We start from the raw sequence: 20,873 nt of genomic DNA on the forward strand, positions 1-20,873 counted from the left end.
GGATGTACGGTCACAATCACTTTCCCCACGGCCTCTCGCTGGGTCCTCATCCTGCCTGCGAAGCAAGTGCGGATCCCACGTCAGAGACGAGGCTGAGGCTCCACAAACTTCAGTCCAGTGAAGAATTCAGTCCACCTGCATCAGGGCTTGCATTCTCCTAGAGACAGGGAGCTCACCACCTAACAAAGCAGCGAATTCCACCAATAGTCCTAAGTGTTGGGGAAACTCCCTTTGTTGAGAGAAAGCCCTTCCTTCTCCACGTAACTGCGCCCCCAGGGCCTTGGCAGTGGGGGTGCCTCTGCCCCCTCTTGTCTTCTCGGGGACACACTTCTCCAGTTCCTCTCCTTTCCTGCAAAGGGAGACTGGCCCCCTTCAGGTCACCCTGCCTAGGCGGGTTTCTGGCCTCTCGGGGCCCAGCGGACAGTGTCAAGGGCACAGGTCTGGGCGTGAGGAACTGCGGAGGGTGAGTGGACAGGTGTCCCCTGGCACCGTGCCCGAGGCAGGCGGCACTGAGGACTGGACTACACCTGCTCTGGGCTGACAGTCTCTGCTCGGGACCAGAGTGCGAGGTGTGGCCTGGGCATCCGGCCACACGGGCACCTGGAGCCGGGGCCCCTGCGGCCGTCACCCGCCAGGGCGCAGCAGCATGTCACACTTTGGAAAAGAACAAGGAAACAAAAAGGCAGCTGCTGACAAGCGAAGAGGCTGAGTAACGCCGAGCTGAGTCACCGCGGGGGGCGGAGGCGGCTGCAGGGTGGGAAGGGGCTGCCCAGGGATGGGGCACAGCCCCAGCACCGTCCCCTGGGCTCTGGAGCCCGAGGAGTGCGGCTGACCGCCGGGGCTGTGGCCAGCGGGGTGGCTCCAGGCCTCCCCCAGCCGCTTGATCTAAGTCCCGTGTCCCCTTCTAACACATGATGGCTGCCTCCCCCGCTGTGTGCAGTTACTGGAGGCCACGGTGCTTGCCCAGGGCAGCAGCTAGGGTTCCAGGCACCATCGTTATGAATGGCCCTGGGGGCGCAGTTACCTGGAGAAGGAAGGGCTTTCTCCGGGGCTCTCAGAGCAGGAGTCTGGGGGCTGCCCAGCCGGCCTTCCCCCGGTACCCCGGGAGCGATTTCTGAGGCTGTCGGTGGCCTGGGGTATTTCCTTGCCAACTTTCCTGTCTGCCCCTTCCATAGGTCCCAGTGTCCCTGGGGGTCCAGGGTCCAGCGGACTGGGCTCTGGGGCAGCCAGGCCAGGGTGGGTCTCCTGTCTCAGCCAGCATCCTGCCCAGGAGCCCGGCCCCCATGCCCTCAGCCTGGCTCCCCTGTGCGGCTGGGGCTGAGGACGGGCTGCACCCCGGGAGCGCACGTGCCCTGAGGCCCGGCCGACCGTGCTGGCCTCCTGTCCACCCGCAGGCCTGGCAGGAGGCCCCTGCAGGTGGCGGCACGTTGCTGCGGGTGCCCCTCCTGCAGAGCTCAGGGTTTAGGAGCTGAGGTGCCTGAAGCCATCACACTACCCTTCAGACCCGTGGCCCTGAGAGCAAAGGGACCCGCCCAAGGCCACCCAGCCAGTGCTGACAGGGATCTCTGCCTGAACAGTGCCTGCAGGGCCCAGCGTCCCCAGGGAGGCCTGAGCCCCTTGCCGGGAGCCAGCACCATGAGCCTCACCCCAGACCTGGGGCCTATGCGATCCCGTGCCCCTCCCTCCCATGTGCTCCCCGTTCCCCCCACAGCAGGAGCCGCGCCGCCTCTCCCGCCCCCATGCTCCGGAGGGAAGGGGTTCCTATGGCACCCCTTCCCCCGCACACACTTAGCTCACTGGCAGCCCATCTGCCCTGAGACAGCAGCAGACGCCACCGTGCACAGCACCGCCAGCCGCGGGCCTCACACAGCACTGGGCTGGGCCCCGGGCCCGAGGCCAGGCCAGGAGCAGTCCAGCGCCCAGGCAGCCCACAGAGCTGGGCCCAGGGTGTCCGTGGGGCTCCCGCTGTCTGGGAGGCAGCAGGGTGGGGGGGCAGCTCTCTAGCAGGCTGCACCCCTGGGGCAGGTTCTGCAGCTCCTGGGAAGGCCCAAAGTATGGGGGTGCTGCTCTAAGGAGCTTGGTGGGCCCCAGGACAGGCCCCACGGCGTCTGCCACACTCTAAAGGGCACATGCAGGCACCGGAGGGCCCAGAGTCCAGGCCCTCCGAGAGCTGGACCCTGGGCTGTGGCTCCCGGGCTGGCTCTTCACCCTCAGCCCACCTCAGCCCCGGCCTGCTGGGCCCCAGGCCCCACGCCACGCTCCCTGAGCTCCCTTCTGCCTCCCGCGGTTTCTTATGGCAATGCGGGCAGGCGGCAGGCTGGGGTGGGAACCCGTGTTGGGCCTCCTGAGAGGTGGTGGTCACAGTTCCTGGACCCACCGAGCCCTGGACCCAGGACTCTCTCCAGGATGCACGCAGCCAGCCTGCAGAGCCTCGTTTCCATGGCAGCAGCCTCAGCCCTGGGTACAGAGGACCCCAGAGCCCTCCGGCCCAGGAGCAGAGCACGGCAGCCCTTGTGCCACTGGAGGGCCAGCCCGAAAGGGGAGGGGCCTGGGGAGGAGACGCTGGGGGCTGCCCCCTGATGTCACACTGCTCCATCCCCAGCAAACACAGAAGAGACTGGCTAAGCCTGGAGCCCTGCGGATCTGACTTGACATCAGGTGGCGTTTCCTGATTCTGGGAAGAGAACATTTCAGGGATCTGAAGTCAGAGCTGCCGGCTGCTGAGCCCCCGCCCCACCGCATCCATGCCCGGCGTCCCCAGTGAGAGGCCGGGTCTCAGTGGGGTTGAGCCAGCCTACCTGGGGACCTCTGGGGACCCCATTAGCTGAGAGCCCAGAAGCCGCAGACACCAAAACTCATTCCCAGCTCACTGCCAGGCCCACAGCTCCCACGATACCCTCGGTCCCCCTCCCACCCCGCAGAGCCAGGCAGACATGCACTGCACGCTCCCGCCCCCGCCGCCTCTGCTCCCCTCACATCTTGTTTGTTTTGCTTCGGCAGGACTCGAACAGGGACACGCTGCTCTCACAATTGGCAGCTCCTCCGATCCCCCCCACGGAGGTGCCATATGTTAGTGTCATGCATAAGCGTGAAGCTCCCCCTGGGGGGTGGGAAGTGGCAGCTGCCAATCACCCCCCCCAGTAGACATGGGTGGGGCTTCCACAGGGGAGGGGTCAGCTCCACCAAGGGGCGTTGGGCAGGGGGATGGCCTGGGCAAAGGCAGGGGACAGAACAGGCTGGGGTCAGAGTATGGTCACCGGTCCCCACCAGGAGGGACTCACGTGGCCAGGGTGCTTTCCTGAAAACATAAAACAAAACCTAAAAGGCGTGGGGGATGGCAAGTCCTCAACCCTGCCCCTCAACCCACACATCCTCTAGGACACCCTCGTCCCCAGGGCTGCAGCCCCCATCCTGTGCCTGTCTCCAGCACGGGCGCCCCCGGAGCTTCCCCGCAGTGAGCCGGAACCAAGGCTTCACTGCAGGGAGGAGGGAACCAAATCCAGCCGGCACCTGCTCTGGGCCGGCACTGAGCTCCGCACGCCTGCACAGGGCACTGCTCGCTCCTGCCGTGGTCCTGGGAACTGGATTACGAGCCCCACTCTACAGGTGAGGAAGCCAAGGCTCAGAAGTTTTGAGAAAATGTCTCCAGGTCTCACAACTCAGGTCTGCCAGTGCACTGCCCAAGGCTCTGTGCACCTGGCCAGGTGGCTGTCTGCCTGTGCCTTGCAGGACTGCCCCCACCAGCCCCTCTCCCTGGGGCCTGACCACTCCCCCTCCCCTCCCTGCTGTGCCCTGGCCCGTCATTAACCTGTCCCTCCTTGCTGCCCTGAAGATGCTTTTACTCAGACTGGATGCTGCAGAGACCATGCAAGTCACAGACAACTGTCTGCATGTCTGTCCCTCCCCAGCACCATCCCAGCTCCTGACAGCAGCGGCTGGCCAGGCCTGACCCAGCAGGTGGTTTTGGAATGACTGAACCAGTGGGCAGCGGTGGAGTCCAGACCCCGCCTCCTGCTCCCGCCCTGCTGGACGCTGAAGCTGGCCACCCGCCGGCCTGGATTAACCGCTCTGGGTAATTGGCTATCCCTCACTGCCAGCAGACGGATCCCGCTTGGCATTCCCCTAGACAGTTCGTTGATACCCAAGTAATTCATCATGGAGACCTTGTTACATGCCAACTGAGTCCAAGCCCTGTGTCTCTGCCCCAGAAACAAGAAGTGGTTAGTAATGGGCCTTAATCAGGCCGCTCCTGCTGGCCTGGGAGGAGAATCACCCGGAGACGAGTGGGCACTGCTGGGAAGGGCGATACTTGCCTGGGTCTTGGGGGTGCAGGTCCTGAGATCCTGGGGCCACGGCACCTCCTGAAGAGGTCCCTCCCCTTTGCTTCCCCAACCAGGTGACAGTGTTGACTGCCCACTGAGGAACCCTTCTAAGGTGGGCAGAGGCTACTTCCACTCCCTGGCTCCAGGCTGGACACATGACCCCTCCAGCCACAGTGGTCAAGTCAAGCAGTGGTCAGAGTCAGCCAGGCCGGCCAGAACCAAGAGGCATGGCCCTGGGGCTTCGTTGGAGCCCTTGGGACAGAAGGGGGCTCTCTGCCTGGGATGGCTACGGGGAGAAAGGGCTGCTGCCACCAGAGGGGAGCCCGCGGCGGGTGCAGCCAGCTCTGCCCGGCAGTGGACTCACAGCCCCGCTTTTGCTCACGATGGTTTAGGTTAGTTTCTGTCCCCTGTAACCCAGAGTTCTCAGCTCGAAGGTCTCCAGGCTCTCACCACGGGACTCGCCCATCTGCAGAGCCCGTGCGGGGTCTGCTCATGAAGCCACGGCGGCCTCACTTTGGCCGCACAACACCAACTGGGACAATGTGGTCAGTGTGGCCCCTGCGGGGGATGTCTGTGTTTTTATAAACTGTAATATTAGGACGTCTAAGGTTGCTGTCAGTAGGATTTCTATAACCTGCTTAATCAGGATTTTTAAAAAGTTGAGAGCGGAGCCTACAGTGACAACAGAACCGAGAACAATGCCCACGTCTGGAGGCCTGGCGAGGCTGCCGCACACCTGCAGCGTGGTGTGCGACCCAGTGCAAAGGGAAGCACATAGCTTGTTTAAAAAACAATTAAACAGATTAATAAATGAATGCAGAACGCAGCTGGGGAGGAGCCCCCGAGCAGGAAGACAGCCAGGGGCAGCAGAGCGGGCCCGGAGGAAGGTGGTCTCCAGGAGGACCCCTTGGCTGCCCAGGGCTGGGGGCGGCAGGGCTGCCGGGGAGCGAGCTAGAGCAGAGGCCCCGCCCCCAGCCCAGGCCCCGCCCCGGCGCAGGCTTCAGCACCGCGGACAGCGGCCTCGCCGGCGCTCGGGAGCCGAGAGGACGGGCCGGGATCTCCCGCCCTGCCTGGGTCTCTGTCCTGACAGTGACAGTGAGGAGCTCTCCTAGGCCTCCCTGCTGGGAGACCAACAGGGCGCTGACCTCTGGGGCTATAGCTCTGATGTGTCCCGGAAGATGGCAGCCCAAACAGAGGACTGCACGGCCCAAGGAGGGATCCCACACCAGGGCAAGACGGGGCGAGAGGGCCTTGGGGGCGCCAGGTGTCCAAGGCAACAGAGACAGGTGGGCACGCGAGGGACGGGTGACAGGCCATCCCAGAACAAAGACCGGTCATCTCACAGTCTGAGGATGGGGACCCGGGGCAGGGTGGCTCTTCTGGCTCAGGGTCTCTCGCGAGGCTGCCAACACAATGGCGGGGCTGCGGCACCTGAAGGCGGGCAGGCCGGGACGACCCGGGTTGAAGGGCAGGGGGGCCCCGCTCCTTGCCCAGGGTTTCGTAGAGCAGCTCATGACATGGCCCTCAGCGTGGGTGATGAGGGAGACGGAGGGGGCACCAAGACCAAGCCCCAATGTGCTCTGTGGTCTAGTACCAGGGGTGACACACCTCACGTCCACCTCTGCGGCGCATACAGACGTCTTGGCCTCTGGATGCCACAGGCTCTAAGGCCATCATTGATGGTCTGATGACGTCAATACCCCAAAGAGAGGGTCATATGTCTAGTGCAGCGTGTGGGGCTAAATAAGTAATGGGCACATAGAAGCTAAACCAAACCTAAAGCAGGAGTTACGGCGTCCAGGAAAGGCAAGAGGCTGCACCGGAAGAGGGCGTGGTCACAGCGAGTCCTCAGCCAAGAGTGGGAGCGAAAGATAAGGGTGTGCACACCGCACTCTGGAGAGACGGAAGGTGCGTGTGCGCGCGTGTGCACGTGTGTGCGCGTGTGCGCACGTGTGAGGGGCTGTGAGGCAGAGACGAAATGCTCAGCAGGAAGTCAATGGGTAATTTCTAAATAGAAAAAAACCAGTAACATTAGCGTGATATTTAGAATACAAAAAAAACAAAAACAAAAAGCCCCAAACCAACCAACCAGACAAAGCAAACCTTGCCTCTGAGAAGGGGCCCTCAGGAGAGAGGTTTTCCACCAGTCTCTCTCACAGAGCTCTTCAGTCCAGCTACGTATGCTTGTGGCTTTCACAAGAAACCCAGTCCCATTTCAGTAAGTCAGTCACAAGCCGGCTGCTGCCCACACCCAACTCTCTCCGTCGGGCCCTTGCCACCCGGAAGGGCTACGGTGCTGCGTCTCTCCCCGGGCAGGACCCCCAAGTCCTGGGGTTTGGGTCTGCCCAGCCCTGCCCACATGGCTCGGCGCTCTTCCACCCCCTCATTTGCCCCTCTGAGTGGCTCCAGGTCTGCTCGCTTGTCTCCAACCACATCCTTTCCCGTCAGCCCACCTCCCGCCAGGTGGGGAGGAAGCAGACCGAGGGGGCCAGTCCTGTCCAGAGCGGTAGCTCCGCCCTGGCCCCCGGGCTGCACTCCGGTCCCCAGCATCGCCCATGGTGGCAGGAAACTGCGAGAAGTCGCTCTCACTTCCCGGGAGGTGAACTGGGGACAGCGGGCCTCGCTCCATCATTCCCGTGACACCTCCCTAATCACCCAGCGTGCTATTCGTCTGGGTGTCGGCACTGCCGCATGCCTGTGCCTTCAATTAATGATCCGGGAAAACTCCATGCAGGGCCTGGCCCGGCAGTGCAGCAGGGACTGCGGGGTGGGCCAGGCTGGTGAGGACCCCCCCCCCCAGCAAGTGCAGAGGGCCCTGGTCCCTTGTCCCCAGCTGTTCCCACCAGCCCATGGAGCCTCTTTAGAAACCCTACCAGGTGGCAAAAGACAGGCCCCAAGGTGTGTGTATACCAGGGACTGGGGTCTAAGTCAGGGATGGGCTCAGGGAGCCCAGGCTAGCCTGCAGGCCCTGGAGGGTTGGGACCCCAGGAGCCCAAAAGCAGGGCTGAGGTATGATCAAAGGGGCTTCTATCCAGGCCAACAGGCTGTTTGTGGTCAGAGGGGCGAAGCAGGGGAGGGTCCCTGGGACAGCTAGGATTCTGGCTGGGCCTCTTCCCTGTGGCCGGGCCCTGGTCTCTCCCAGGCCTGGGTGCCCTCCATTCCTGATCGTCCTGAGAGGACAGGTGAGGCAGGCTGGGGTCCCTGAGGTGAAGAGTCTTGAGGGGCCTGGTGTGATCTGCAAAAGCCAGGCCAGACCACCCCTGGGAGCCTCACTCCCAGGCCCTGGGAGGGGTGGGGACCTGGGCAAGGGGCAGAGAGGCCACCAGGCTAACAGGACATTCTATTTGGATCGACTTGAATTATTAAGTGGTTCGTGACTTATTCTTGGCTCTGGGGCAGGCTGTGGTCTCTGAAGATGGACAGCATCTCAGCTCTATTTTTAAGGTTCTGTGGGAAGAAGCTGAGACGCCACCCCACTTAGGCCCCACACGCCCTTCTGCATGGGGTGAGGGAGCCAGGCAGAACGGGGGGCCTGGGGTTAGAGGTGGGCAGGACGTGCCGCTTTGAAGCCTCCCCAAACCCCATCCCCGCTGCTCTCCGGGTCTCCTACAAACATCCCCAGCCAGCAGGTCCCCATCCTGCCTGCACCCCCACCCCTCCTCCACTTGAACCCCCAGCCTGGCCCACCTTAACCGCCTCTCATCTCTGAAGACCTTGGTGTGGCCACTGTTAGGACCCAGGGTGTGTGAGGCTGTAGCTGAAACCCTGCCCCTGGTCGTGTGCTGCGCGCTGTCCTGCACGGGGTCCCTAGGACCCACGCCCTCAGCTGAGTCGGGGGCTGGGCCCTGCACCTCTGGGGCCATCTGCTTGGGGAGTGTGGGAGCACTGGAGGCAGCCGTGTGGAGCCCGACCCTGTGTGAACCCTGCAGGGACTCTGCCCTCCAGCCTCACTGAGCCAGGTCACCTTGGGGGGGGGGGGTGCCTTCAAAGCCATTCACAACCAGATGGACAGCGAAAGAGGACTCAAGTGACTGAACCCGGGAGAGAGCGGGCACCACCTCCCCCTTCACAGAGACGAGACCACCTCAGGAGCTAAGCCGGCTCGTTAGATAACCTGGAGGACACAGGCCGACTCCCAGAAACGCTCCAACCGCCAGCGGATTCCAGAAGAAACGAGATCCTCACAGACCTGCAGCGACACGGACGTGGTGATCCAGCCACCGCCCCACAGAGCCGCGCGGCCAGGTAGCTTCAACGGGCCAGCACCAGTCCTTCTACCTCTTCCATCACGGCGGGGGGGGGGGGGGGGCACTTTCCAACTAGTCCGAGGCCAGCACCACCATGACAGCGACAAAGATGTCCCAAGAGAGCTGCAGACCGACATCCCTGGTGAGCATGCAGAATCCTCCCCACCACCAGCAGGCTGAGCTTGGCAGCTCAGTGCAGGGTCACGTGCCACAACCCACAGGACTCACCTCGGAAACGCCAGAGGGGCTCAAACCACAAGGACCCCCGTGTGACCCACAGATGAAGGACGACGACCACTTCCATGGGTGCAGAGCAAGCACCAGATGTAGCCAGCACCCTCTGTGCCCACACGCTCATCAAACGAGGACTGGAGGGGAGCCCCCGCCGGGGGAAGGGCGTCCACCGTCTCCGGGAAGCCCTCAGCAAACTTTCTCCCCAGTGGAGACACGAGGATGTCTCCTCGCCACTGCTATTCTGCGTGGTCCTGGAGGATCTGCTCACGGCCACCAGGCAAGGAAAGGTACAAAGGCACCCAGACTGGAAAAGCAGCAGCAAAACTGCTCTATGATCTTAGAGAACACTCCAAGCACAAACAAATGCACACAGAGTTCACAAATAAGCACCAAGTTCAGGACACAAGATAGTCAGCTTCATTTCAACGCACTCAGCGCACGGCCCCGACGCCCCGACAAGCGGCGCCCCGCCGGAGCATCGGGACGAGGTGCGTGTGAGCGGCTGTCACTGAGGGACGCGAGGACGCTCCCTGGAAGCTGCGGGACGCTGCTGCAGGGACTGGAGACCGGCTGTGAGACGGCAGGGCTCCCCAAACTGATCCTGGGACCCCACGAACCCCAGCTGCCTTTCCCTGCAGACAGCCAAGCTGGTCCTGGCTCGCATGGAACTGCAGGGCTCCCCAAACTGATCCTGGGACCCCACAAACCCCAGCTGCCTTTCCCTGCAGACAGCCAAGCTGGTCCTGGCTCGTATGGAACTGCAAAGGGCCCTGGGCAGCCACATACACACATGAACTCAAAACGGGCCAAAGCTCCACATGTCGAGCTGAAACCATGAGACAGGAACACAGGAGACCTTCACGCCGTGGATGAAGCAACAGTTTCCTCAGTGACACCAAAAGCATGAGCAACAACGAAAAATAAAGTGAACATCAACTTTAGAAATGCTCACAGACCAGAGGGCACCATCAAGAAGACAGCCTGAGCTGGAGAACACATTTATACGTTACATAACTGACGAGGCCTGGCACAGACCACGCAAAGTGATCCTACTCAACAGAAACACAACTCAACTTAAAAAGGGTGAAGGGGCCTGGCCAGTGTGGCTCAGTGGTTGAGCGTAGACCCTGCACCAAGAGGTCACCAGTTCGATTCCTGGTCAGGGCACATGTCCAGGTTGTGGGCTCGATCCCCAGTGGGGGGCATGCAGGAGGCGGCCCATCAATGTCCTCTCATCGATGTTCCTATCTCTCTCCCTCTCCTTTCCTTTCAAAATAAATAAATAAATAAATGGCAAAGGATCTGTGTGGACATTTCTGCCAAGTTGTACAAATAGCCAGTGAACAAGTAAGAAGGTTCAATGTCACAGGGACACACAGATCAACGACTGAGCTACTCCACCAGCCAGCACGGCGGAGCGAGAGCCACGTGCTGGCGAGGCCGAGGGCGAGGCCGAGGGCCTGCAGCCGTCACGAGAGGCCGCGCCGTGGGCCCTGCGTGGGGCTCCGCTGGGCAGCCCTGCACAAGCCGTCAGAGCTGCCGGGAGCTGGGGGGACTGCTGATGGGACCAGGCTCCATCACCTGCTCCTGGGAAAGTTCTGAGCCAGACGGGAGGGTAGTTGTACCAGATTCTGAATGTACTACAAGCCACTTAATTGTGCACTTCAACAAGTTTAAAATGGTGATTTTTATGTGACTTCAAACAAAACCAAACAAGTGCTCAGGTAAGTGGTCTGCAAATGTCACCAGACTGGCCTGCTCCTCACTGCAGGGACGGGGACGGGGGCCCCTGCAGAAGAGAACGTGCGGCTCTCAGCCCACAGCCTGGGAGGCCCCCACGCCCCGGGTCATCGAGGAAGCCGACCTTCGAGCAGAAGCTCCCGCACCAAAGGGAGCCCATGCTCATCTCCGCACACCCCTGAGCTGGTCCGGGGCCCAGCTGCCGACACTGCCCCTGGGCCGCTCTCCCCTGGGCACGGCTGGGCACACGTGAGTCAGAGCTGAGGCGTGGTGCCGCCTGGCCAGCCCGGGCAGGCCTGCGTTCTGGGGCTGGAGCAGCAGGAGCAGCGTGGCGGGTGGTGAGGACGCTCTACCTTCCGACCCCTTCCTTCCCACTGGGGAATTAGCGTGGCCTTACACCCCGTGGCCGTCAGCCCTGGCCCCTGTGGGCCACACTCCTCCAAGCGCCATCTGTCCCTGGTCAAGGACTGACAGCCAGGCCCCGGCCCGCTCACCCCACAGGGAACACCAGTCTGAGGGGGGCGGGGCTAAGCCTCCATCCCGTGCTGCCCAGTCTGCCCCGCCCCTGCCTGACACGCTCTGGGCAGGCCCTGGAAGGCTCTGGGCAGGCCCTGGGGCACCAGGAGGGACCGAGAGCTCTGCTGAGTGTGCACGAGGCCTGCAGGGGCGCAGGCGGGCTCCTCCTTGGGCGCCAGGTAAACGGGAAGGAGGGCCTCCTCTCAGCAGGCGCAGGCTCCACAGGGAGCCCCAGCGTGGGGTGGAGGGTGGGCTGGCAGGTGCCGGGCGCGGGCAGCAGACTGGGCCGCACTGAGAACAGGGCCTCTGGGTAAGGAGACGGCCTGGGGAGGGACCACACTAGCAGGGACAGGGGAAAACTCTTGGCCTGAGGACCCAGCTGGATGGGCCACCCACCCTGCCGAGCCTTGGCAGGGCCTGACACCCCGCCCCTTGGGCACTGGTGCCAGCTGTCGGGCAGCCCAGACTGCCCTGCCTGCCCCCCGCCTGTCCAGGCTGCCGCCCTCCCTCCTCCCCAGCCAGAGGCAGGTGGGCCCGGCCGGAGCGCAGCCACCACAGCCCGGACCCTCCCAGGTGGGGGCAGCAGCAGCTGTGCGGCCGCTGGGGAGGAAGGGGCTGGTTTAAAAACGAACACGAAGCAAAGTGAGCAACAGTGGCATGTGTACCAAAGGGGACAGCCCAGCTGCTGAGACCCCAGGGGCACTTCCAGAAGAACCCAAACTCCTCCCACAAACCCCGAACCCCTCTTCATGGCTCCTGGGAAAGCCGTGCGTGCCTCTTGGGTCTGGGGCTCCGCGGTCGAGATGTCTGCTGGGCCTCGGGACAGTGACCGTGGAGCAGGAGCAGCAGCCACGGTCATCTGCGCAGGGTTGCTTGCTGCGGCCCAGGTCGCAGTCTGAGCTCACAGAGCCCCAGGGCCAGGTCCTGCTCTGAGGCCCGAGCACAGGGGTCTGGACCTTCCGGGCGTGTCCTGGGGCCTTGGCTGTGGGCCTCAGGGGCCCTGCCCTGTCCCAGCTCCGCGGGGCCTCTCGTGGAGCACACCTCTGGTCTCTGTGCTCTCTGGCTCCTGGCAAAGATGGAGGAGAAGCAGCATCACGCCCGAGCCTGAGGTCCCCTTGCTCACCAGGTGGTCCGAGAGGCTGCCAATGGCCAGGATCCTTAGACCCAGATGGCCTGCCCCACCCCGGGAGAGCTGGTGTCTCCGCCGCACCTGCCCCGCTCAGAGCAGCTCGGCCAGGCCCCGGACAGCCACAGGCCGAGGGAGAGCAGCACAGGGAAGTGCCTCCTGGGCACTCGGCAGGGCCAGCTCCCAGCCTGGACATCAGACAGGCCCAGAGCCTCTGCCGACGGAGACCAGCCGCCGTCACTGCCCTGCCTGGGTCCTCATCTGCACGGAGCACAGTGCTGTCGAGACCAACCTGCCCGTCGCTCCATGAACGCCAGGCTCGCCCTCACCGGACCCAGCAGGGCACGAATCCTCAGCCGGCCGTGCAGATGAGGAAGCCGAGGCTCAGAGAGTGTGACAGACGCAGCTGGTCCTGCCGCCAGGACGCGAGCCAGCCCATCAGACTCCCACGCCCTTGGGGGCCCCTGCGCCAGTGCCACAGGTCCTTGGCCCAAGGCAGGCAGGGGCGGCCCTGACAGGAGGCAGGCCGTGGATGTCCAACTCAGGCCCCCAGCATCCCCCTGGCTCAACTCCCCCGTCCCTCCAGGGACACCGCACACCTACCTGGCTGAGGACTCCTAACCGACCGCCAGCCTCCCCCATGCTCACCTCTCCTGCCCCGGTGTGGGGGGTCCAGGGCCTCCCAAGGTCCTGCGAATGTAGTCTCGGGAGCGGATGTCAGCCTGAGGAGAGGGTGCTGGCTGGGGTCGCGGCCTGGCCTCTGCCAAGCCCTCCCCTGCCACCTGCCCCCCTGAGAAAGCCACAGAGGTCATGTCAGGCTGTGGCAGGCCCAGCCTGGGCCAAGGAGCAGCAGTCCCAGGGGTTTGTAGGTGACAGGACAGGCACTCTGGTCTACCTCCTGTGACGGCAGGACCCCAAGGGCCAGAGGTGGGGATCCTAGGCACCCCCGCCTCTCGGCTCTCGTGTCGCAGAATGTACGTGCTTCCTTTCTGCAGGGATCACCTGAGGCCTGGCCTCTCTGCGGAAACCCTCTCAGCCCAGCTCGTTTGCCCTCACTCCTGGTCATCGTCCGTCTCCTGTCTAGTGTTAGCCATGACCCTGTCCCCAGGGAAGTGCAGAAAAGTTCCACAAAGTCCCTGGAGTGGCAAGGGGCACATGGGCCTCCAAAACTTTGCTGCTGAGCTTGGCCACGTGCTGCCCCCACCCCAGAAGCCTGGCACCACGACAGGACACACAGATACGCCCAGATGCCCCTGCCCCAGCGGGAAGGCACCTGTCAGAGGAGCGAGGCAGCACCCACCTCCCCTCAGCCGGGCACAGGGGCCCATGAACACCATGGAGAGGGAGCAGACACTAACCCTCTATCCTGTCCTGGGAGCAGACACTAACCCTCTCATCCGGTCCTGGGAGCAGACACTAACCCCCCTCTCATCCGGTCCTGGGAGCAGACACTAACCCCCCTCTCATCCTGTCCTGGGAGCAGTTGGGAAGGCAGTGTTGACAATCAGGAAGAAAATGGTCATGGACCAAAAGAGCCAGAGTTGCTCGGCAGGGCCTCACCCCCACTTGTGGAAGGGATGGGACTGTGGGCTCTCGGGAACAGATGGCTGACTTTCCTCCCTGGGAGGGTAGGCCCAGGTACTCAGCAGGCTTTTCTCCAGACACATGGTCCCCACCTGCTCTGACCGCCCAAAGCACTTTACAGGCCTTCCCCCCACAGAATGGGGTCACTGTCCACTCTGGGGCACAGCGAGGCACCGAGGGGACAGTGACCTCCCCACTGCACAAGCACAACAGAGTCCTAGACTCTGAGGATTGGGGGAGAAGTTCAAGGTTGTGAGGTGGGGGGATGGGGAAGCAGAGCCCTCCTGAGCCAGGACACACACCCAGCTGAGGAGGCCCAGTGGGGAGAAGCGTGGACACTTAGGGAGTGTCCTCTTAGGACCACCCGAGCGAGGCGCCTTGGCCCTTAGCAGGGGTTGAGCCACATGCTGTGCGGGCTGTTGCTGCCACCTGGAGGCTGCCCTGCGCATCTGCAGCCAGGAGGTCCCCAGGAGGACAGGGCTCCGGGGCCAGCGAGGCGCAGCCAGGGCCCGGGATCAGCCGCCCACCTGGCGCACGGGCTCCGGGATCCGGAACCTGCAGCAGCTGCGGGTCAGGCGCACGGCTGCCTCCAGACTGATCTTGTGGCCCACGGACACGTAGAGGGGCTTGGTGCTGTGGTCGTGGCTCTTCAGGGCCTGGGGCCAGGAAGGGGAGGTCAAGGCACTGGAGGGCAAGAGGGAGCTGGGGTACATGGAGCACCCTTGGGACACCTTCCCGCTACATGTCCTAGGCACAGGGTGGGGCCAGCAGGGGCAGAAGGCCCTCAGCCAGCAAGGTGGGGACAAAGTGAAGGCGCAGGGCACGGCCGTCAGGAGTGGCAGGGAGAAGGGGACCGCATACGGGGGTGCTGACCTGGGCCCCCCACCCCTGGCTGAAAGGCCTGCCTGAGGGAGCACAGGCCCCGGCCACTCACCACACCCAAGATGGCTCCGGAGCGTCCCCTCAGAGGGAACGCGTCCCCTCTGGCACGCAGGAGGCGGATCTGGAAAACGAGGACACTCGAAAGAACACTTTTCTCAGGGAAGTCCTGCTCGTTTTTAAAATCCGAGCAGCCGCTGGGCAAGGAAAGAAGGGCCTGACCCTGCGTGCGGCCGCAGCATGGGCAGGGGTCTTGGACTCCGCCCAGAGTGGACCCGTCCAGTGCTGCCCACTGCACCATCCCACCCTGGCCAGCCCCTTGGGCTTGGCTCTCCCCTCGTTCTCCGGCAGAGACGGCCGAGCCTGGCGCAGGGTGGCAGCCTGCCCAGGCCACAGTGGGATGAAGGCCAGAGCCTGCCCCGAGGCCACCGACTTTCTGAGCTTTTCTATCCCGCTAGGAACTTGGATTCACCCTAACAAACGTTTTTAGGGTGGAGTGAGGATTCGCCCACTGAGTGGGTCTGGGGCCCTCTCCCCGCAGATGGGGGACTGCCCAGAGGAATGAGAAAGACATGCTCTCTGCTCTCCGTTCTGCTATCCAGGGGGACAGCTGAGGGTCACAGCTTTCTCAGGAGTGAGGCATCACATGCCAGTGGCAGCCACAGAGGGCGAGCACGGAGATGCCCAGGGGGAGAGGGTGCAGAGAGCAGGGCCTGGAGACGGGGGTCGGGCAAGCACGGAGCACTGCACAGGCTCCCAAATGTCCCGGCCCAATACCCAGAGGTGCTGTCCCCCGTGGGTGACACCTCAGGGGCAGGGAGGCTGGGTGAGGAGCTCAGAAGGGGCTCCGCGAGGTTCCACCGCCCACGGGAACATGCGGGGCACACTGAGAAAAGTGGGTCTTCCTGACCCCAGGCCAGGGGCGAGCATGTCAAGTCAATCCACAGGCCTGCTCCTCACCTTGTCCTTGTGCAGAGCGTTGTTCTCCAGCCCGTCCACCTGCAGGAGTTTCTTGGCCACCCCGACGCAGGGCAGGTCTGTGAGGACGCCGAGGTGGCATGCTACCCCGAAGCCTGCAAGGAAAGGGGGGTGGTCAGTGAGCCGAGCAATCTAGGGATGGCGCAGGTTTGGGGGCTAACCAGAACCTCACCGAGTTTCCCCAAGTGAACAGCCCTGTCGCAGGCAGGGTGCTGAGGAAACAGGACTGAGCTCCCACCTGACCCTGGATGTAACCCTCTGCCCCACATTCACAGGTGTCTGGCTGGGCGGAGGCCTCCCTCTCTCCCTCTGAAAAGTTCGGAGCCCACTTAGTGCTCACGGTACTTCACCCCTTTCTGTCATTTCTAGCACCTTCTGTCTTTCTCTCCCCTCTGTGGCCACTGCCAGGGCTTTGGGTCTCTGTCCCAGCTCCCCTAACTCTGGGGCTCCTGTAGGTGGCCAGGACTGCAGGGTTCCGGCCCAGGGCTGGCCTGCTGGTCCCACACCAGCATCCAGGTGGCAGGTGAAACCCTGTCACCCTTTGGCTCCCTCTGCTGCCCGACCTCCAGGCTCCTGTCTGAGAGTAAAACAGCCCCTTCCCCTCCGTTCTCCCCTGCACCAAGGTTCCAGTGCCCAGGTGCAGGTTTCCACGGCAAGTGGGCACTATGGTCTGTCCCTGTCTGGTCTGAGGCAAGGATCTGTCAGGACACAGGTGGGCCACCAGTGGGCCAGGCTGACTGAGCTCAGGCCTGGGACTTCTGGTAGCGTTCAGGACCAAACCGGGCATCTGAGAGGAGCCAGTGCAGGGTGCTGGGGACAGCCGTGGGGCAGGCAGGAAGACGGGGCATGAAGGAGAGTAGAGTCTTTACTAGTAGGTCCTGACCAGGCAGCGAGCCCAAACAGGAGTTGTCAGTGCTCAGCTGGAGTGAGGCGCAGGTGTCCTGTGAGGTCCCCCCTTCCCACAGCCCTCCCGGGCCACCTCTTGGGAGCAGGATCACCTCGGTGGTGGAGCACCCCATTTCCATCCACAAGGAGGACCTGAAAGAGCCACAGGGAAAGGGAAAGTCACAGTCAGCAGTGCTGCTCATCAAGCGGCGACATCAAGGAGCAGGAGAAATAGGGCTACCATCTGAGCACAGTTTTTGAGAAAATCCTATCCCTGTGCTCAGTGCAAAGAACACCTCCTCCAGGAAGTCCCCAGGGCTTTTCCCTGTGGTGAGTGGTGGGGCCTGTGCAGAAACAGAAGTAGAAACCCTTTGGGGTACCTGCCTGGGGCATGAGGCTAGGCTGCTTCTCCTGCAGTCGCCGCACTGCGTCCACCAGGAAGGGCACCTCTCGGAAGGCCAGGAAGCCGGACAGGTACGGGGCTGTCAAGCTAACCATGCGGCACTCCTCATACACCACCTGTCACCAGGCAGTCAGGTTGTCGCTGGTGGGATAGTCCTGGCCACCTGCCTCCCCACACGCCTTCAGCCCTTCACCCATCAGTTCTTTCCACGGCCAGCTCCCTCTCCGTCTCCCAGGCCCACCCCACGACCCCTCCCTGTCCAGTGCCCGCCTCTCTCATTAGGGCTTGCGGAGCCAGAGGGGCTGCCCCGCCCGGGGTTACCTCGAGCTCAGGGTAGCTCAGCACCACCAGGGAGGCGCAGGCCCCGGCACTGTCGCCCTTCACGAAGGACACGTCCACGCCCCCGACCCGCTGCAGGCCCGCGAAGGCGGGGTCCTGCTGCCACGCCTCCGTGTTTCGGTCCACGACAAGGGCCTTCAGCATGGCTTGCTCCCTGCGGACACACACATGCCGCGAGCTGCTCGGCCACCCCGCCCACAACTGCCGCAGGGGGGGGACTGTCCTGCCCCCGTGCCCGTGCCCGTGCCCGCCCCCTGGCTCTCCGCCCCTCCCCCCGCGCCCCCCGCCCCCTGGCTCTCCGGCCCTCCCACCCGCTTCCCGGCCCCGCCCCCGGCTCCTCCCCCACCTCGGCTTCCCGCCCCCGCCCCTCCCACCCGCTTCCCGGCCCCGCCCCCGGCTCCTCCCCCACCTCGGCTTCCCGCCCCCGCCCCTCCCACCCGCTTCCCATGCCCGCCCCCCCGCCCCACGTGACCGGGGACGCGCGCCGGAAACGGACGCCGCTACCCCGCCCACTACCGCTCCCGAAAGCCCTGGACCCAAGAGCCGGAAGCGGGCCCGGCCCCCGCCGCCCCAAAGCCGAGATTCCGGGGTCGCCGCGGCCGCGTCCCTAGCTCCGGGGTCTTGGTCGTCTCCCGGCCTCATTACCGTTTCCAGCGCGACAGGGTTTCCCTGGGCAGCCTCCCAACCGCTTCCTGGGCCATGGCGCGGCCCCGGCACCGCTTCCGGTGGCCTCACTTCCGGAGGCCTCGCGCGCACGCGCCCGGCCGGCCTGTTGCCCTGCGGCGCCCGGCGGGCCGTCTCGGGGCGGGGCTGCGCGGACGCCGCCGCCTGCTGGCCGGAGGTCCCACGGGCACCCGTCCTGCCCGCCGCCGCCGCCCGGGGCGCACAGGGGCGAGGACGGCGGCCGGGCGGGAGGGTCCTGCTCGGAGCCCGGGGGCAGGACGCCACGCGGACCCAGATCGACAGCGAGACGCGCGCGTTTGCTGCGCTTCCCTTGTACACGGCGCGGGGACCGGGAGAAGGGACCGGCGCGGGCGCTTCCCGCGTGGACAGAAGGAGCAGCGGGCTTGGGGAAGCGGGCACGACCCACGGCCAGGGCCAGGGCAGCCTGGGGCCGCCCCCCGTTCCTGCTGGTTTCCCAGACTCCGGTACTGCGGGTGCCCAGGTGCCGTAACCCGGGCGGCCGCGCCCCGAACCCCATCGCCGGGCGCCTGCCACTCACTCGGCGCCGTGACTTCGGTGCCAGGGACTGTGGGCAGGTTTCCGAGGGACCGGTGCGGGGCTTGGGGAGCCAGACCCTCAGCTTTGACTGGGGGACCCTGTGCGCGGAAAGCCCCAGGCACCAGGCCGCGCGCCTGGGGAGCACAGGCTGCTCCCCGAGCTCCTCGGTGGAGTGGGCATTTGTGCCCTCTTGGTGCCAGGCCCGGGGCCCCACGCTGGGGCTACCGCTCCCTCCCGGTGTGGAAAGAGGTGGGGTGAACGTGACATGGGAGCCCACTTTAAACTGGCCGGTGGGACAGGCCTCCAAGAGACCACGCGAACAGCACGTGCAGAGGTCCTGCGGTAGCAAAGAGGTTGGCATCTCCACGTGCAGATTGTGTGTGATGTTTCAATTGTGTGCTTAAATAAAAAGACATTTTCAGGGGGAGAAACGAGGTTTGCGTGTGGGGGGCACCGACAGGCAGCCAGCGAGGCTGAAGGGTAGCGCTGTAACCCGAAGGGCATTGGGAGAAGTACGTGGTAAGAATGTAGGCTGAACGTAGATCTGAGGAGGAAACCGTGGAAGACCATTGTTCTCCAAGTTCAGGACAGGCTCCGCACAGCGCGTGACAACTGGCAGGCCTTGGGTTTCCGGCGGGGAGAGGAGCTGGGTGCCATTCCTTCAGCGCCCGCAGCACACACACCACACGTTGACCTGTACTAACTCATTTCTGGGCACCGAGAGGTACTTTCCAGGTGGGGAAACTGAGGCTGAAAGAGGTTGAGTGGCTTGCCCGAGGCCATAGAGCTGGCCAACAGGAGAGCCAAGGTGTCCTCTGGGGCCGTCTGGGCTGCACTGCATGTCAGCCTTGTCACCTTCGAGTGATGAGGTCACCAGGGACAAGGTTGGTGGTCCTGAGCAAGTAGCTGTGGGCAATGCTGGGGGTTGTAAACACTGGGAGAAGTTGAGGTGTGAAGGGAGGGGCTGCTGAAGGCAGGTCTGTAGGTGCAGACGGTCAGCGGCAGCTGCGGTGCTCCAGCTCCGGGCTCCTCTTCCACTTGCCCTCTGCTCTTGCCCCCAGTGGCTCTGGAAACACTCCCAAGGCAGTGGGTCAGGGCTGCCCCAGAGGACCCTTCAGAGTCTCGTCATCCTTTGCACTTCCCAGGTGCTTTTCCAGTTGGAACTGGATCCGCGATGCTTAATGAGTGAGAAGGGACTAGAAAATGCAGAAAGCAATATAAATGCTAATCGTGGCTGGCTGGATTGTCCTTCAGTGCAAGGCCTCAGGTTCTCCTCCCTGCTCCCATCTCTTCTCTCTGGGGCGCAGCGGCACAGGGAACACTCGGGGTCAGTGTAGTGCGCTTTGCCTGCCTGGCCTTGTCTGCGGTGATGGTTTTCACTGCACGTTTGTCTCTGGGTTGGAATTCACTGAACCCAGGAATGACTAGCTCACGGGGGTGGAGAGATGGAAATGAAGAAATAGCCCGGCCAGTGTGGCTCAGTGGCTGAGCTTCGATCCATGGACCAAGAGGTCGCCAGTTGGATCCCTGGTTGGGGCTCGGGGCCAGGTGTGGCACACATTCCCCGTGGGGGGCATGCAGGAGGCGGCCGATCGATGTTCTCTCTCATCGATGTTTCTATCTCTCTCTTCCTCTCTCTAAAACCAATAAAGGAAAAAAAAGGCTCGTGACAGTTAAACGATGACGTCCTGTAGCCCGTAAGGAAAGGTAAGTCACTCACAAGCACAGTGAGCTGAATGAGGTCTTAGAGGACAATGTGAGGTTCGAGGACCTGCAGGTGAGTCCCCATCAGCCTCGTGACTGTTTCTGCGCGGGCCGAAAGCAGAAAGGGCTGTGCAGCTGGGAGATGCCCAAACGCAGACCGACAGGACGAGTGACAGGAGGGGCAGGGACACCAGGAAGAAACAGAGGAAGGGGGCCGGCTGCTCCCCCGCTTCCCCGAAGGAGCCCTTTCTTATTGGAAGAGAAAATGCAACTTTTCCCTAAAGGCATGTCTTACCACTCAAACCTAAGTGGGCAGCTGGAAGCTTACGGTTTCTCTGTCATGTTCTGTTTCCTTTTACTGGGGAACTCTTTGCCCCACCCCACAACCCACCAGCATCAGCTCTGGGGGACTGTCTGGGACACTGCTCCTGCCCAGGCAGGGGACGGAGGACGCCCCTGAGGCCGAGGCTGCCGCTTTTGGGGAGCGGCGTTAAACTCCGGGGTTCCTCAGCTCTGCTGTTGCCTTTTACCCTTGTGTTCTGAACCAGAGTGTACATTTTCTGTCTGGAACCTTCCCCGTGCTGGACACCTCTACAGGGGCATTTGCATAGTGAGGGACACAGGTCCCCAGAGCCAGCTGAGGATGGTCTGCCCCCAACAGAGGCTCTGCCCCCACAGAGACAGTTCCTTGGCAG

At 63.4% G+C, this 20,873-nt stretch overlaps 1 protein-coding gene across 1 annotated transcript; it reads right to left on the minus strand.

The window, feature by feature from the left end:
* Positions 1–11,707: 11,707 nt before the first annotated feature.
* On the minus strand, positions 11,708–17,977 carry ENDOV (endonuclease V). The gene is made up of 9 exons (XM_036267875.1): positions 17,899–17,977; positions 17,236–17,407; positions 16,896–17,030; positions 16,625–16,664; positions 15,609–15,721; positions 14,704–14,772; positions 14,297–14,425; positions 12,834–12,907; positions 11,708–12,125 (listed from the first exon to the last, which is right to left on the minus strand). The coding sequence occupies exons 1-9, from the start codon at positions 17,952–17,954 to the stop codon at positions 11,915–11,917; spliced, it is 999 nt and encodes a 332-aa protein (XP_036123768.1). The 5' UTR covers positions 17,955–17,977; the 3' UTR covers positions 11,708–11,914.
* Between the last annotated feature and the right edge of the window lie 2,896 nt (positions 17,978–20,873).

The sequence above is a fragment of the Molossus molossus genome, unplaced genomic scaffold (assembly GCF_014108415.1).
Source record: "Molossus molossus isolate mMolMol1 unplaced genomic scaffold, mMolMol1.p scaffold_m16_p_19, whole genome shotgun sequence".
Classification (NCBI taxonomy): Eukaryota; Metazoa; Chordata; class Mammalia; order Chiroptera; family Molossidae; genus Molossus; species Molossus molossus.

What these genes read in the sequence shown, in the direction of transcription:
- ENDOV (XM_036267875.1), bottom strand. Translation starts at nt 17,954, where the DNA reads ATGGCCCAGGAAGCGGTTGGGAGGCTGCCCAGGGAAACCCTGTCGCGC. An exon ending in TGAGCTACCCTGAGCTCGAG is followed by an intron (nt 17,031 to 17,235) that starts GTAACCCCGGGC and finishes GCCTGGTGACAG; the next exon opens with GTGGTGTATGAGGAGTGCCG. An exon ending in CCGGAGCCATCTTGGGTGTG is followed by an intron (nt 14,426 to 14,703) that starts GTGAGTGGCCGG and finishes TCCTGGCCCCAG; the next exon opens with GCCCTGAAGAGCCACGACCA.